General features: G+C 41.6%; 1 protein-coding gene across 2 annotated transcripts in view; it reads left to right on the top strand.

The window, feature by feature from the left end:
• The window catches only part of cdh8 (cadherin 8), a 104,322-nt gene that overhangs the window by 32,913 nt on the left and 53,233 nt on the right, over positions 1–18,176 (top strand). For both annotated transcript variants that reach the window (XM_084352934.1, XM_084352935.1), the window contains exon 3: positions 7,936–8,230. In XM_084352934.1, the coding sequence (XP_084209060.1) occupies positions 7,936–8,230 (295 nt within the window). The remainder of the gene's footprint in view (positions 1–7,935; positions 8,231–18,176) is intronic.

The raw sequence follows: 18,176 nt of genomic DNA on the forward strand, positions 1-18,176 counted from the left end.
TGTTCAAGAAATTTGGTCAGAACAGGTTTAATGTAATACAGGACACATTATGAAAGCATTGGAATTGTTAAATGGGTTTAAACTTACCTTTAGTAACAAAAAACAAGCTTTTTGAAATGATCTGCTTCCTTCACTTGTGTTACCAGTCACACCGCCATTTTGGGGACGTCACATCCTGTCACAGTCACATGACCACCACACCAGGATATTTAGTATATGCCGCTTAGGAACTTAATGATTTATGGTCAAGCATAAAGCTGTATGAGGAAGATTTTAGGACATTTAAAGTGTTAGTTACTAACGTGTCCTTCTGGTGTTTTGAGTTGCATCAGGCACACGCCAATGAACAAGCTGATTGTCTACTGTTGTTTTGTTCTAATAACAGCATGTAATGAGCGGGTGGTAAAAATCTATACTGAAGATTGCTTGCATACAGGTCATTCTTGAAGTGATAGCTGATGTAGCCGCCAGCGCTGGATTTATTACGCAGAATTGTTTTTATTTTGCCATTTCCCCTTCTCTCTGTGGGGTGACACTGTATCCTCTTATGATTAAAATGCATCCTCCCATGCATCCACACTTACAGACAAAAGGCTTTTCATGGGTGGCTAAATCTAATTGTGTACTGTAAGCCTCTTGTACTAAAGGTAGCTGCTTTGACTTTGACTTATTCTCCAGAAGCAATAATGCGCCAGTGGCATTGAAACCAACACATGTGCCATTGCTCAAAGTGCAGGGATGGACATGGAACACATTAGCCCTGATTGACCTTGGTACAGATTGCACACCAATCCAGGACAAATTGTGTCGTTTTTTTCTTTTGTCTCATTAATTCATGATTGTCCAAGAGGGAAATAAAACAGAATAAGAGCGGAAGGCGGAAGCTTGTCGATGCTGCGGTTCTTTGTCCAATAAAAGAAAAAAAGCGGCTTGGAGAAGGTATAAGACTTGGACTCTCTGTACTGGTTGTAATTACTGTACCTTTTCTGAGTGGGGCTGCCTTCAATTACAAACCGTCACCTTTGCTTGTGTGTGGGTCATGACACCATTTCTTTCCCATTGTCTCAATAAAGGCAGTGTCTGCAGTGAGAATAAATGAACAGGAAAACATGCAAGGTACTCTTTCCCCTTTGGCCTCCATGAATACTGCATTTGACCCCCAAAAAGAGCAATATTGATTATTGTTCTATTGCAACCAAGGCCCACAAATCCCCATGGATTTTATTACTTTGTGGCCACAAGAGAACAACAAAAGATAGCCTAACCTTTAAAGAGTTTTATTCTTACTGAGTTATGTGCGTTAGTCCCCAACAGAAGTAAAAATGAATGAATCTTATAGTTATTAGACCTTTACTCAACACCTTTATATTCAGCCTCATTTGTGTTATGAAAAATTAAGAAGGCTACAAAATTTTGTGCCACAATATTTCTGATGAGACCTTTATTTTCACTCTTCCAGCACCACGGATGTTCACTATATGGTTTTCCTCCAATAAAATCTGTCGTTATTCACACCAGAAGGGAACTTTTCTGTCCAATTTGATAAACCGCTATGCGCCACTAGACAGACTGGAGGGAAAATGTTCCCAAGAATAGCTAAGTGTATCATATATCATGCATCGTACCATCTGTTCCGTACATTCAAAATGTTATTGCAATATTTAGAATTACAGATTATTCATGTAGGTGTAATTAACAGAGTTGAAATCCAACAAATGGGATTCATTTCGAGACATGTTTGAGCAGAGTCTATCTGGAGTAACTATTTAGGCTACTGTTGCCTGAGGCTGTACAGATGGGAAAAAAATGGTAGCTCTAATTTTACCAGTTTTGGCAATGAATTAGCCCCTGTTGATCCCTCATTGCAGTATGCAGCCCTCTTGAATGAATTCTTTGGATTCGCTCTGTGAGACTGGGTCACATTGACCAGATGAGGAGAACTGGGCCATAATATCTGACTGAACTGAACAGAAGTGGTTAACATCTGGCTGTTACAAAAGGTGCTATGTAAACTAGTCCACACGCTACATGGCCTTGGGGTTCCCATAAATTTTACATAACAACATGCTATCTGCTACATATTTAATGTGGTAGTTTGCATCTGTCTGCTGCAGTGTGGTAACCTGGTCTGGTCGTGCAGCCTCTGTTTAACAAGCTCGTTGTCTTCGCCACAAACATGACGTTTAGAGTCAACACAGTGATGCATTATACAGTTTAACACTTTCACACAGATCTATGTCAGATTACATCATTTGCTACATAGAGCGACATCCAATGCTTCATATGATTTTAAATAACCATGGTGGGAATTACTAAGTACTCAATTACTGTAATTAAATACAAATTTGAGGTGCCTGCACAATTTGACTTGAAAAAGTACTTGTGCAGTACTTTACTCGAGTATTTCCATTTTATATTTATCTTGTTACCCCACTACATTCATCAGAAAGCCAGTCACTTTTCAGATTACAATTTTAAATTAAAATAACATAACAACCTTCCAAATATAATACATTGTTAAATATTAAACCAGTTGTTGCCAACCATTCTGGCTTGTGAAGTTGGGGCCTCTTGTCATATGTTTCAGATGTGTGTTAGTTATTATCAGTTTTACCAAATATGCATTTCCCCTCTAAGTTTTTAGATGGTGTAATTTGAATGACTATTTTAAGCTTAAAGAGGTCAAATTATGCAATATTTAACTAGTTAACTTAACTTCTCCCATGTGCATATTTTTCCGGTCTTTTTCCAGAGTTGCAAAGCTATTACATCACAGCCGCGTGATTGGTCAGTTGCAATGATGGTCCCGGAACAGCATTAATTAGTTCAAGCGGTCGGGAGCCACTGGTCTAAACTCTGCTTAAGCAATACAAATGTCAAGAAAACGTACAACTTAATCAGTCTTGTGTTCTGTATGTGTTGCATCAGTATTACTAATCTAATAATATCATATATAATAATATATCAGTCACAGAGGCCATTTATCATGTACTATTTAAAGTATTTGTTTCAAATACTTTGATTTTTGATGCTTGGTTTTCTCATAATGCTTCGATTAAACAGACATAATGCTTTTTAAGTGGAGTTTTCAATGCAGGAATGTTGTTATATTGTTGTAGCGGTGACTTTACTCATCTGAACACTTGTCCCTCCTCTGAAAAATAGTATTCATAATGTATGTGTGTAAATTTGGCAAAAGAAGTGATTTCTGACCTTTTCTGAGGACTAACAGGGGACGATTGTGGAGAAGAAAGTCTGACGTACTGTGTGCAGTCTGTTCTAGCAGACAGTAGCTGACAGACTGCATCACAGTGACAGCGTCTCCTCCCTCCTGCTCCTTTCTTCAGCCTCCCTCTTCTCCTCCAGTCCTACTGGTTACATAAAGAGGAGGAGCACACGTCCCATCTATCATTTGCCCTGACAAGGAGCAAAATCATTAGTTCGCTCTGTAGGGCTACACTTAAGTATATGGGGCCCAGGCCAGAGGCGGGGGTTTGGGGGTGGAAGTTGAATCTGTAGAATCTTCCTCATTAGGGCACAGTGATTGTTCAAGTGATTGCTGTAAAAAGCTCATCTTGAGCAGGGACTGACATATTTCCTCCTCCGCTGACAGGATGAGCAGTCCCATGCAGCCCCTGATTGGGAGTTGTGGTTAGCAAATGGAGGTGTGCACGTGTGTGTGCGCCCATGGGCGTGCACAATAGTGTTTCTTCAGTCAACCAAGGCACTCTTTATTATTCTGAGATGCAGCTTCAAAATGCATGGATGTCTGTCGTTTCAACAGCGTCTGAGGCAGGAGTCATAATAACTTTCTCAGTCTGTATACACAGGCTGCATTATTTCCTCTTTATGATGGATAATGTTTACACTGATACAATAATACAATCCCACTGTTTACTTTGGTTACAAGAATGAAACTACACATGATGGCTGTAGTATATTCAGTATTATTCAAGTAATCGAAAGGCTTTCTGAGACTTTACAGCCAAGGAAGGAAATTAAAAACACTATTAACATTTTTACTATACCAATTCAAAAATGAATAAGCATTGAGCTTTGAAGGACCTTCACCCTGTGCTGTGAATACTGTATTAGAAACTACAGTCTGTATTGTAGCACGTAATCATCTTGAATACTCTATGTTTTTATCCATTATCTGCTTGTTTCCTGAATGTCACACTCCATGTCACTGATTGTTGGTGCTCTTTTAGTTGCCCAGGCAACTCAGTTAATGATAGGGACCTGTGACAGACTCCCCCACCCTCCCCCCTTTAAGTAATTGTATCTTTGATGACCATTGCACTCCAGTGCCAGGGCTGTCTAAGAAGTAGGCAACAAGGGCATTTAAGGAGACTTCTCAGTTTTGAGAAGTGCAGCTGGTCACAGCCAGCTCAGCTCAACTTTCATGTGGAGTCAAGTCTAAAGGGGCAGTTTCTCGCAAAGTCATGATTTCTTTTCCAAAAGAAAGCACACAGTGTGCCATTCATGTGAGGATTTGTTCACCATCCACCTGTAGTTTTTGGTCAACTTGTCAGCCACAGTGCAATCTGGCTTGCGCTACCTAATGTAGACGGCCATTTAAAGAGGTAACATAATAAAATGTTAAAAGTTTCAGCTGTTCACAAAAAGAGGAATTAATCCCTTAAATCAAGGCAGTATGTCTGTTGTCTGACAGATATGCATTGGCCTTGCTTTCATGTAGCTACATTAGAATTAATTTTTTTCTGTGCACGGTGCTCGACTTGCCATTGGTTTAATAATTGTACAAAGCGCTGCCTTGACACCACTAGTTTAGAGAGCACTACATATTCTGTGTTTGATACTTATACTTTGTCAATTGTGATACTTGCAATGTTTGAACCGGTAAGAACCCTCAGTTCTTCTGTAACAAGTCTTTCAAATGATCCAAACTGCAGGACAAAACATTGCTGCTGGAATGGCCTGCCCAAGGATATCTATATAACTTGCCTCTTATTCAGGTTTTTATGTTTTTCATTTCTTATTATCAGCAAAAGCTTCAAACTCAAACCTAAATCCATTTCATGACAGAAGTGCACTCTCATTCATGTAGTAACATGAATTTCTATACAGTATTTATTCAACAAATCAACATTAATGTGCTCGACAGTTCATCTTGACCTTAGAAACCCCAGTGGGCAAAACAATGTAAAGTTCCACGTACCAGCTTGCTCTGGAGCACCTGGCAGTGCAGATCACTCAGACCACATGCTCTTAGCAGTGTGTATACGCACGTGTTCTGGCCCACATTGAAGGACCAAAGACCATCAGGAACTGATGTCCTCCGTGAAACAAGAAGAACAAGACACAACAATCAGTACAGATTAAATGCTGTCTGATTTCCATGTGATTCACTGTAATGTAAAGTACATGTTTTGGCTGTTCTAGCTGCCGTTAGCAGCAGATGTTTGTGAAAACGATGCTTAACTGATCAAACTAGTAACCACAATATCCCCAGACTCCCTTACAAATCATCCGATTTTAAGAGTTGTTGTGTGAGGAGAAACTTAACAAACTTTGCAAAAAACGACTAGGGCAAATTCAAAATAATTTATATCTTTTTGTAAATTTGGCTTTAAATTATATACATTAAGTTGTTTCTTTCTTTGTCAAAAGTGTCAGTTTTTCTGTACCAGCCTGTCTGCTCTGTTTCTAAAGTGCCTTCAGTCTGCTTCCTCGACTTAAGTGCATCTTGCCTGCCAACATTTAGCAACTGCTTGAACAAACTGTTACAAGTGATTGGCCCATTTACACTATATTTATGAAAGAAGACGACATTTACTCACAGTAAACATGTCAAATTTTACAAATACAGAAGGCAGTAACCACCATAGTCCCCCGTCCCCAGACTCCTTAAATCACTCAACTTTGTGAGCGGTGAGTCAGGACAAACTTTATAAACTTTGTGAAACACACGTTGAAGGTGCAGTATTTATTTGTTGTGCATAAAACATTATGATCATTTGTCCAAGTGATTTACATGTTATTCTGCATAAAGAGCGGCGAAGTTCGATACCGTTACCGTTAATACCAGGTTCAAACTGACAGACTCAGCTGTCCACTTCCCTCCGTTTGACCGTGTCACATGGTCACATGAGCCGACTGAGTTTGCACAGTTGCCATGAAACTGTTGCTAAAGCTTTCCCAGACTGACTTAAAAGTGGAGCTTGGCAGATCGTTTTTGACCTTGAAAACAGGTCTGGAAGGAACAGATTTATATTTCTACATGATTTGTGCATACGTTTATACATGGGTGACCTCCCCTGATAGTATTAGTGCCAAGTGACGAAGTAGAGTGTCAGTGCCAAGCACACCAGGATTAAATCATTGATGCGTTGCTAAAAATATGTAAGATATATGCCACAACCAAAACCAATATGCAAGCTAAAATACTCAATTTGCCCCCCCATGAGAGAAACATAGACACATGCAGTCATATAGCTGCAGGCTTAGAAGTCACACATAGGATTAAAAAGAAAAAATGACAGACCATCATTAATTTGAGCTCATTTAAAGAGTTTCTCAGTGTGCAGGATGTTGCGAGGCATTTGTGTTAATGAGCTACATCATTCATGTGAAATGATGGCACAATTAGGAAAACAAAAGTGCAAGGTGTGACAATTTAAGTGAATGTGCTTTGTCAGTGTCTGCAAACAACACCTCCGAGACAGTATATGCATAAAAGCCAGCTTATAAAAACATTGCGGGGGGTTTAGAGGTCGGGATTTGCACCGGCAGATTTTTACCGCGCTATTCTGCACCCTAACCACGCTCCCACGGGAATCTCTGTTGAAACACTGTGGCAGGAAATGAAATTAAAGCTGCTGAATACAGATGTTTTGAAGCATGCCTGCTTGTGTGTATGTCTGTGGCTGTGTATTTTTGAGAGGCATGCATATTAACAAAAATACAAACTGAAAAGAAGAGGGCTGCCAGCCGTGTTGGATTTGTAAATGTTCTACTCGGTGCCTCCCTCCCCCCTGCTCTGAGAGTCATTCACCTTGGGGATCAAGAGGCTTATATGAAAGGTGACTTACAGTAAAAGAAGCGCTCCCTCTGTTTATGCGAATAAAAGCAAAGTTCTCTGCTTCCCTCGTGTCAAACCCCCGGTGCTTCTCTTCTTCTCTGACCTCTTTCTTTCTGCACCGCTGTATCTCCTGTCCTTCCAATTTACCTTTTTAACTTGAACAGCAGAAGGTTTCACCTGTTCTTATGTGCACAGATGTTTCAAACAGCCTTAAATAGCATTGTCAGACACATTAGTTACACTAAGCCCGTGCGGCGAGTGGGAGCCAACCACTCAGCCTGGCATGTAATGCAGCTTCAGTGAACTAATGAAACTGTAATTACAAAAATAATGAGGAACATGCAGTATCGTCCAGTAACTTTGGGGCTAGTTATTTGTGAGCATGAATCATCATGTGCAGAGTTTCCTCTTTAATTTATTATGGATTCTGATGCTTTTCTGTTCTCGCCACGTTATGGAATGCACATTTAAAGTGCTTCTGCGTTCTGTAAATTTCAGACTGTAGGGAGCAATATCCCCCCACAACCTGTGTTTCTATGATGTATTTGCAATGCATAACGAGGAACAATGTAGGCTAAGGTCCATTTCCTATGCTACTTATAAAGTTATTTTTCCCAGCGGGCCTCATTTAGCAAAGTGTAGGCCATGTTGATCCACGTTTAGTATCCCTGCTACACTAGTTGTCGCAAAGGGCAGCAGCAAAAACAAAACATTACAGTCATATTGTACACTTAAATGCATTTACATGGTGAGAACTTCAAGAATCTGCTGAGCATATCAACTTTGCATTCATTAAAGCCCCCTGTCTCTGTTTACACAGTGGGACCAAACTGAAAACTCAGCTCCACCTTTAACTTTATCTGTTATTTTTCTCTTTCTTTTGATTGCAGTTACACACAGACTTGGATGTGGGTGGCAAGAACATCAAGTACGTCCTAGCAGGTGAGGGGGCAGGCACCATCTTCGCCATCAATGAATTAACAGGCGACATCCATGCCATGAAGAGGCTGGACCGCGAGGAGAAAGCAGAGTACACGCTAACAGCCCAGGTTGTTAATGCTGACACAGACGAGCCCTTGGAGCCACCGTCCGAGTTCATCATCAAAGTCCAGGACATTAATGACAATCCACCGCAGTTCATTGAAGGCCCGTATCGAGCCTCTGTTCCAGAGATGTCTGCTGTTGGTAAGTCACAACAGACAGACTTCCTTTCAGCTCTCCGCCGCACGCGGCAGCCTAATCAGAGTGTGGGATTTCAGAGACGGCTGATCTCTAATGGGCTATCGCATGAAAATAATGAGCGAATGAGAACAAGAGGAAATGAGTGTGCCTATTTACATGCTTGCTTGCTGTGAGTATCTTGGCAAATGAAAATACAAAAATGATAAATCAAATCAAATCACCAGAACTTCACCCATAGCTCAGTGCTGCAGCTGAACAACTGGCGTAAGTGTCAGCACACTCTCAAGGAGGCTGTGTAATGCAAATGTCACATCCTCTACAAAACACCCCACTCACAAAGGTCCAAAGAACAAAATGCAAAAACACGAGCCAAACAATCTTATGTTAGAGGATCAAACAGCTCACTCTCACCCATCAGGAAAGCAGGAGTGTTTCGCTAAAACTCTTTCCAACACGACAGGAATTATAATGAAGCTGAAAAAATCCCCGTTAACACACATGCTGCAGCAACATCAGTGTATGTGGATACGGCACTCAACCTTTTGGCAAGCATAAAAAAAAAATCTATTCTCCTCTTTGTCTGGGTCAAAGTGCACACCATCTTCTGATGACGAGCGTTTGGGAATATGTGGAATTTTTGTTGCGTTCTTTAACATTTTCATGTGTGCAGTCAGTCAGTTATGTGATATAAGCTGGTGATCAAATATTTATGGAAAGTGTTAGAAAGCTCACAGTGTAATATTTTATGGACACAAAAAACTGCGGGGAAGGGAAAAGAAGCAGAATCCATTTCCCTCATTTTGTATCAGCGAATTGCTATTTGACCTTTTTTCTTCTTCACACAGTGTCGGGGCTTTTACTACAATCACATGGAACAGACGGATGACAGATGGCAAACTAAATAAAATGTTTCATGGTCAGTAAAATTAGGTGAGGCCAGCAGAGATATGGGAGCAACATATATAGAATATTTAAACTCTTTTCCGTTCTCCATAAGGGACTTTACAACCAGATGTCACATATCCTCCTCACACAAGAGTCAAGATTCATTTAATTGTCGTTATCCAACAAGATTGTATAATTATATTTTTGTTTTAATTCCCATGTTACACAAACCAAAAAACAAAAACTACAGTGTGATTAATAAATGATAATGAAGTCACAAAATTAAACTATTCACGTGTTGAGGATGAGTTCAGGAGTGTCACAGCCTGAGGAGTGAAGCTGCTCTGTAGTCTGGTGGTACGGCAGCGGATACTTCTGTATCTTGTCACATGGCAGCAGGGTGAACAGACTGTGGCTGGGTGGGTGTCGTTCAGGATCCTTTGGGCTCTGTGCAGACATCTCACTTCATCAATATCATCGAAGCTCTGTAGATGGTACTAGTGATGTGACAAGAATCGGAGCCTTTTCTGTGCTTTTTTTTAACCAAGGCGGGATGTGTGAAGACCAAGGATGCAAATTTTAAGCAAATTCTTTAATTGATAATCGGTGCCTGAAAAATGTATTATTGCTTAATCATTAATAATAATTACTTTAATTGCGGTGCTCCTGTCCGTCACTCTTCAACAACCGGGCCAACAAATTCCAACCCATATAAAGGCACTGAATTGCTAAAGTGTAATGATTTCAGTTTGGTCAGCAAGCCTCTTTCTATTTTTAAAGTACAACTTACTTGTATTACTTGTGCTTAGTATTTGCAATTGTAACAAGATACTTTTTGTGTCCATCACTGTTGGTTAACATACGTTTGATCAGTTAAATTAGACTCACTGATGTAGACAGGGGTGTGTGTCTGTGCCTCCTCTATTTCTAAAATCAACAATCAGCTCGTTGGTTCTGTTGACATTGAGCAGTGAGGAAACACAAGGAAAGAAAACATGGATGATCTGGACAACAAAATGCTTCGTCTCTCTGTTCCTCTTTCACTGTCCATGTTTGAAATGAATGACAAACCTAGCTTGTTAGCGAGAATTTATATTAGAGGTGCAAACAGCAATTCCAGAGAAAGATAGTAGATTGACAAGTCTCATTTCAAGTTTGTCTTATACCAATGCTTTGGGTTGGTAGATCAGTTACCGACCAGGACAACCTGGAAATCTGACTCAAGAATCACCTCCTATTTTGTCTTGCCGTCCTGCCATTCCGTCAAACTGTCTTTGTTTTTACCGCTCCGTCCAGGAGATGTTGTCTGTCCGCCGTCTGCCTGAATCCACGTGAATGCAGAATATACAAACCTTACTATTGAAAAGTGTGCACATGGATCGTTTTTAATTCAAGATTGCAGCATTTAATTATAATCATAGAGGATGCAGAGCTGGCCGAGTAAAAGCACAAAGGCCTTGCATTTACACTCACAAACTGTTAGCACCACTCTGTCACTTAGCCTGACAGCACTGACTGATGCTAATTGCCACAGGCTACCACTCTCCAATCCCCCACAAACTCACTGGTACACAAACCACTGCAAACACTTTCATTTCCACTGTATGCTAATGTATTCATATATTCACATTCTTATTCCATCCATGCATTTAAATGACCACCGTGTGATGATCACATAATTCAAATGTATCGCTCATGTGGGACTGGCAGAGGCCTGTACGCGGATCGCTGTGCTGTTTTCTTCGGAGGAGCCTCTTCACTGACCCTAGAGCAGTAGGAGTCTTGTAGAAAATGTTTCTATCAGTAGCAGGAAGGAGATCAGTGTGTCTTTATGCCGTTTTGACATTGGAGGGGTTCAGCGGGGGTGCTGAGGTCTGTTGTTGGGCGGTATGTGCTTGTTATTGTGTTTCCTCATCGAGCTCCCTCTTGTTACCTGTCACGACGCTGACATAACATGCTAGGGCAGATGGCGTGAGGTATGTAATGGAATCTGTTGGGTAAATCCCATCTGTACGTTGCATCCTTTGCATCAGTTCTTCGAGGTAATGGTGATTTAGCCTCAGCCTCTCATGATCGTTGCGGCTGATTCCTATTTGCTGCCGGAGCCGCTGCTTCGGCAGAAACAAAAAGGAACAAAACACAAACGCAAAAGAATCCATGTAAACACAGAATAACAGTGAACTCCTTGTTGTCTGAACTCTGTTACTTGATCCCCGCTGCTCATTGTTTTGGATTTCAGTTGAAATGTACTGTTGCTCTCCAAGGGGTTTTGTCGGTGCAGTGCAGCGCAGGGACAGCCATAGTGATGGGGTAGAGAGCAAAGTGGTAGTTGACAGCACTCTGTGATTTGCCAGTGGGAATAATGCATAAGAAATGGAAATCGGCGTCTCTTTGTTGATTGTTGTTCCCTTTTGTCACTACTGATTAATTAAACATTCAGGAATGCTCAGTTGTTTGCTTGAAAGGCTTTTCTTTCAGCGACTAGTTTTCCTCTTGTTAAGTTTTCATGGGCTGCGGCATTACAGGAGGAAATCAGATGCTCTGGACAAACAAACAAATAAGTCACTCATCTATCTCGCCTCATATTCGTAAATCACCGGTTTTCTTAACAGCGGCGTTTCATCTTTATCGTGCTGAAATGAGAGTTTTGTGCAGGACTCGGTGGATTACTGAAAGTGTGCTGAGCAGTGGAGAACTAATTAAGTCCATAGGACAGGAAGTCGAAAATAAACGGGTGTTGGTGCATATGAGCAAATCTCCACCACAACATGAAACCGGGAAGTATTCAAATGTAATTATGACACATGCTATGAGAGGCTGCTATTGAGTTCAGACAATGCTGAGCGTGCTGATGTATTTCTGCCACCTGCGACTAATAATCAAAAATCTAATCCGGACCATAGCTGGCCGGCTCTCATGACAGTGTTATCCACTTACAGAGGTTGTCAGTTCCACTCCAGACTTCATCAATGTCTTACCGGCTCCTCGCTTATCAAGAGTGTATCCGCACCGTATCAGTGAGACCAGGGACAAATATCAACACCCACCTTTTATCTGTCAAGGACTACGGCTAGATAGAAAACCCCCTCATTGAATGTCACCATCCCCCATAGGAAGCGGTCCCCACAGCCGGATGAGATATGTGACATGGGCCACTGAGGTCGCCATGTTTCCTGTGTGTGGAGGAGCATAGAGGTTAATGGGAAATGAAGGAGGAAGACCTTTTGTTCTTCCTTTAAAAAGGCCAGTCGGATAAGATGTGTGGCTTTCTGTGACTTTTCTCTGACTTTCATTTCCCTGAATGGCTGAGAATGGAGGTGACTACCATTTTAATTGTTTAGCGTACTCTCCTAGTACAGTGCAACAATGAGAGGAAGTGGAGGGCAGAGGTGGCGGTTGTGCTGGAGGAGAGACGGCCAGTCAGAACAGTTTGATCTCATTAGCGTAAAGAGCCGGGATAAATTGGGTGTCAGTTGAGATTTCGTGACCGCTGTGCTTTGATTACTATAGTGCTGATGACAATGAGGAAAAACATGCATCTCCAAAATATAAACTGTCCTCCCCCCAAAGAAGGCCGTATAGATCGTCTGTGCAAACAGCTTATTATGATGAAGAGACAGATTCCACACAGGGAGGAGGGATGGGGCGGATGGATGGATCGACACAGTATTTCAGCCGTGAGAGCGCTGATTGTGTCCCTTGTGAAAACAAAAGTCAAAGTAATATGTAAAACATGTAAGTTAACTTAACATATCATGTACATTACCACATGTTAATGTTGCTACCATGAGCATAGCAATCTTAAAGGGGCTATATGGAATAAATTAAACTGAAAACATAAAAAGAAATAAAATCAACACATTGTGACATTATGATGTCTATGTATTGTGTTGCAGAGATATGTACTGACGTTAGCATGCTAACCAGCTCTCCTTGGGCCATCCCTTATACTGCCTTTTTCACAGATGCAGTAGTGCCCTTTAACACATTACCTTACGCAGTTATCATGGTGACCATGTGAGCAAATAGTGTATTAACTGCATCAGATATTGAATAGTATTTGCTGCTGCAAAGTGGTATATAAATGTAATTACTGTGAGAGAGGGTTGTGTGGCGTGGAGGGTATCTCCGTGTCCATAATACACATTATACACACTTATTTGATATAATATTAATATAAATCATTAATTAGCGCAGCTTTCATCACATATGGTATTGTTTAGGTTGTCTAATTGATTTTGTTTTGTGTGTTTTACAAATCCATGGGTTGTTTAATTTCCTCTGCCTCTAACCCTCAGGTAAGCAAAGGACCATGTGATTGCTTCTTTTAATTGAAGATTAAAAATTAGAATCATTATCTATTAATTTAATCAAATTAATATTTGATATACTCAACCTCTCAACATCCCTCCTGTATTCATAGTTTCATACATATATTCATTAGATAATTATGTTTTACTGTCACTTCAATTAAAAGAGAGCTTGTTGCTTATTTGTGCAAGTCTGGCATGAGGAGAATTCTAATTCACTTGCATGGATTGCACAGATCTCACAGGATTAGTAGATCCTGTTTCCCTGTTAATGGGGTCTTCGACTTTAAGGGCAGTACAAGCTGACAAATTCCCCCCGTATGTCTGTCGACCATATGTTGGAATTATGAGGCTCTGCTACCCTTCTGCAGCTAACAAGGGGGTTGTGATGTAGTTGGAAATTACAAAGTCTGCTTGAAGTAATGCTTCAGGTAATTAGGAGGAGGTCGCTAGACCATCCTCCCCTCGCTGAGGGTGGTGCGAATGACAATAATTGCTGTACTGCGAAACAAACTTGCTGAAAGTTGTTTTGCGGGATGGAGCTCGTGCGAGAGATGCCCCAGGAGTGTTAGGCTGCGTGTGCTTCATTATCAGGGCGATTAATAAACGGGCGCGTAGACAGATGGCCCATCTCCTTTTCACACGGGCCGTGCTCTCTGAAGCCCCAGCAAAATGAATACCTGTACGGAAGCAGGGATCCTCGCCAAATGTGTCAAGATCTGCTAAATTGGAGTGCAGACATAAAATTTAAGTGACATTAATAGATTACCTGGAGTTGATTTGCATTTTCAGAGTTATTATGGGTCCGGGTAACAGGACTAACAGGCACAGCCGTCTATGTGGGGCTTTAATGATGTTTCTGATTACGCTCTCATCACCAGCAGCAGCTGGGAAATAAGTAAAGGCTTGTCATCACGGATTTGGACGATAAATGAGCAGACTTGATCAAGGGGAGACATATGGAAATGAGCGAGATGCAGAGCTGATCGTCTCAACATATAGCAGAACGCTCACTGTGATCCCGGATGATTTAATGCACACACAGTTTCATAAGTGATACATAATCCTCAATTAGTCTCACATTATTGAATAGTGCTGTATGTTTTAACCAAGCATCTATCTATCTATCTATCTATCTATCTACATTCTTCACTTATTTTTTTTCTTCACATTGGCATCTTTAAGATCAATACAGGGAGAGCTGAGCTATTTTAAGAGCATTTCATGCTCCACTTGGGCCAGATGTTCTATAAAAATCCCCTTCCTTGATATACCTAAAAATATTATTGTACTATGCTGCTCTCTCAGTAAATCTCAAACATATCTCGCTCTTGGAAAGTCTGAGTCTGAATGTATTAAATGCAGTTTAACTTGAATAAAACCCAGCAGTATTTCAGGGTCACAGCAACCCACATAAGTAAAAGAAGCACATTTATAGTGCATCTTTTATCTGGCATTTCTCTGTTGAGCTTTGAGCAGCGAGCTAAAAGCGAGGGTGTCTGGTGTTTGTGTCTCTCTCTTCTCTGATCCTAGACTCTGGTCTGCAGCTTGGCAGATGGACTGAGTGGCAGGGGGCCCCTGGCCCTTTAACATAGTGGGCAGCTGGGCCAGCGCTGGGCCGGGACACATCTGACAAGCACGCTCTTGGGCTGGGCAGGGACGCGGCAGACCGGGGCTGCAGTGATGGTGGTGGGCGGCTCACAGGCTGCGCTAGGGTGAGAGGGGGTCAGAGCAGTGAACCTGGCCAAGGCTCGGACTCTGTCTAACTGCCAGGCGGCGCGCATGCCAGCCTGCCCTTTTCTGTGGCCGTGCTAAATGGGGATAGGACAGGCCTCCGAGGCAGAGAGGGTTTAACTGACATGCTGGAGTTTCTCTGTAAATAACCTGCTACTCCTATCTATCTCACCTCATTTGGCAAGAGCTTCTGTGCTTGTGCATCTGTGTGTATGTGCATCTTTCTGTGCGACTCGGTTCATTTGCAGGCTTGTTTTTATTCACACGTGATATTTGTCACCTGTCAATAACCCTGTATATCTTTTTTTTCTTTGTGTCTATCCATTCTTCTTCACTGCTCCCGTCTTTTGCTACAGCCAGCAGCTGATAGAGAGTAACTGCTAATTCAGCACCTCTTTGTTTCACACTGAGCCATTCTATAGCCCATATAGGGGAAAAAAGGGAAAGTTAGATATTCCCCTGCTATCACATATGTTGTTCAGGGGTAAAAAATAAAAATAAAAACATCGACACATCAAAACACACACACGCACAGTCACAGCTGCTCAATATCACATACAAATGTGTATTACTAATTCATCAAATGTTATTTATTATCCAGTTTACCTCTGAATTATGCATGTAACATCATCAGTCATTGCTTTAGATACAGTAATATAAGCCCTTTAGAGCCTCCTGGGGCTTTTCTTTTTTTCCTGGAACATGCAGGCAGACATACAGGAACAGGCTGTGCATGTCAACACAAGTGAATCCAAACGCACACATGCAGATCACACAAGAGTGCATTAAAGTGCACATGTGCACTAAAACACGTAGTGTTAGCATAAAGCCACCGTGCAGTCGTAAAGATGCTGTTCAGGTGTAATTTGCGCCTGTTCCCCTGTGTAGCCCGCAGAGACGCACTCTCTTTGTAACTCACTCCCTCTCTCCCTCTCTTTCTCTCATTCACACACACTCCCCCCACCCCTCACCCCCACCTCCCCCCTCGCTCTCCCTGGCTTTTGCTCGCCACCGCTCTCTTTTGCTAAGCTAATGCTCTCTCTCTCACTCTTCCCTTGAGGGAGAACAAAAAGTAGCTGGCTTCTAGGTAATGAAGCCCTTCAATGTGATCTGCATAAGATTGCCTCCCTTGCTGGCCTGGCTGCCTTGCCCCGATGAATAGCAAAAGACTCTCAATGAGACTAAGGACAAAAAGCAGCTTTCTTCTTCGCCACAGTGTCGTTTCGAACATAGTTGGCTCTTTTTTCCCCTGTTTTATGCTGCGGCCATGAAGCAGCAAGGAGAGAAAAATGAAAAGGAAGGAGCTAAATAACAAACAAAGTTCATGAAAGGGAAAGTAAATGAGAGAGCGTGTGCGTGTCGTTGTTTCAGAGCATGTGTGCCCGCCTGTATTCATAATGACGAGGAGACGGATGTGAATGGCCATGGCTGTCACAAATGCCACCCTCTGTGTTGTCGCGCTGAGTGGATGTGATTAAATGGATTTCATGCAACAGGGTCAACCTTGGTGCAGTGGGACAGGGGGGATGCGAAGGTTAAAAAAGAAATCTATTTGTCTGAATTTGCTGTTTTTAATATTCATAAGGCTGCAGCGTTAGGCTTGATACATGGAACGGGAACGCGTAACTTGTCACGTACCGGGTCACTGTCCTGTTTAATTAAGTGTTTGTAATGAACGTTTTTGCAACCCTGAAATGCATGTAGGACTCATCTTTCGCTGTCATACTGTCACACACTGCTGATCATTGTATCAAGGTCAGTTAATCAATCTCAGAGTGAAAACAAGGACACAGCATCCTCCCTTCAGCAGTACTGCAGGGGAGGAAACAGACCGATCCTGGTTCAGTGTGTCAGCTGTAATTCCTTCTAATGGTCATTGGTGGGCAGATAGGCTTAGTGTGGGTGAGCGAGTGAAGGAATAAATGAATATTTGAGGGAGTTACTTTCTGAAAACAAGTCAAAGTTTGTGCAGTCTTTCAGTCAGACTCAGTTGCACACTGTCTCCATGTAGAATGGACCAATACAAGCTAACATTGTTGTAGCTAAAGCTGGCATAGATGTATTGTTAATGGATAGGGTTAGGGTTAGGGGGTTAAATAATGAATGCGCAGCTAATATGATATTGATTAGTTGCATTTGTCGTTTTTTTCCAGCAAAAATGCCAAACATGACCCAGTTTTCTCCGGATGTACAGATGTCAAGAAAAAAATGCTGTTAGTCACTGAGAACTATTCAACGACAGCGAGCACGGGCTCATACTGACCTTGTGTGGAAAAGGCTGCGCTACACAAGTTTTGTCTGAGCCTGGTAATAATAACCTGCTTCTGCCGAGGCCTGTAATAATGCCAATGCAATAATTTCCAAGCGCTGCTAAAAACAAGGGAAAAATCAAAACAAAATCATATTCACATGAGATATTCCGTTTCTCTTTCAACGACTATTCGGTTATTTGAAAATCATGACCCATCCCTACTCCCCATATCTTGTTAGGCAGCGATCCCTAGCAGCTGTAGTAATTACTACAGCAGCAAAGGAAGAAGTCACACCAGGAGGTGACAAACATAAAGAGTGAAAACGTTCACACAAGGAGGAAGGATGGACAGATCAGTCAAGCAAACACCAGCCATTTATCCCGCAGCCCAGAGGTTGTGTCCCATGTAAAACCAAAGGTCAACTGCAAGTTATTTTAACTTTGTGACACATAACATATTCTAAGTTATTCATGTAAGTTAAGTTACCTAAATAGCGTACTTATTTTAACACAAACAGCAATGTTTTCCTAAACTTAACCAAGTAGTTTTCTTGCCTTAACCTAACCAAACTGCGACTGTACCATGAAGGTCCAGTACACCTGCTGCAACAGTAATGTTGTTTTGGAAATGGCTTTATATGTCATCACTGGCAATCGACCTATTTGGTTGTTGAGGTATGAGGATGCGTCAGTACACAAATTAAAACATGTCACATTGGCCTTTAGGAAATTGTAACAGATGTTTTTCACTGCTTTCTCCCTTTTTATT

This window comes from Pagrus pagrus (assembly GCF_965226575.1).
Source record: "Pagrus pagrus genome assembly, chromosome: 1".
Classification (NCBI taxonomy): Eukaryota; Metazoa; Chordata; class Actinopteri; order Spariformes; family Sparidae; genus Pagrus; species Pagrus pagrus.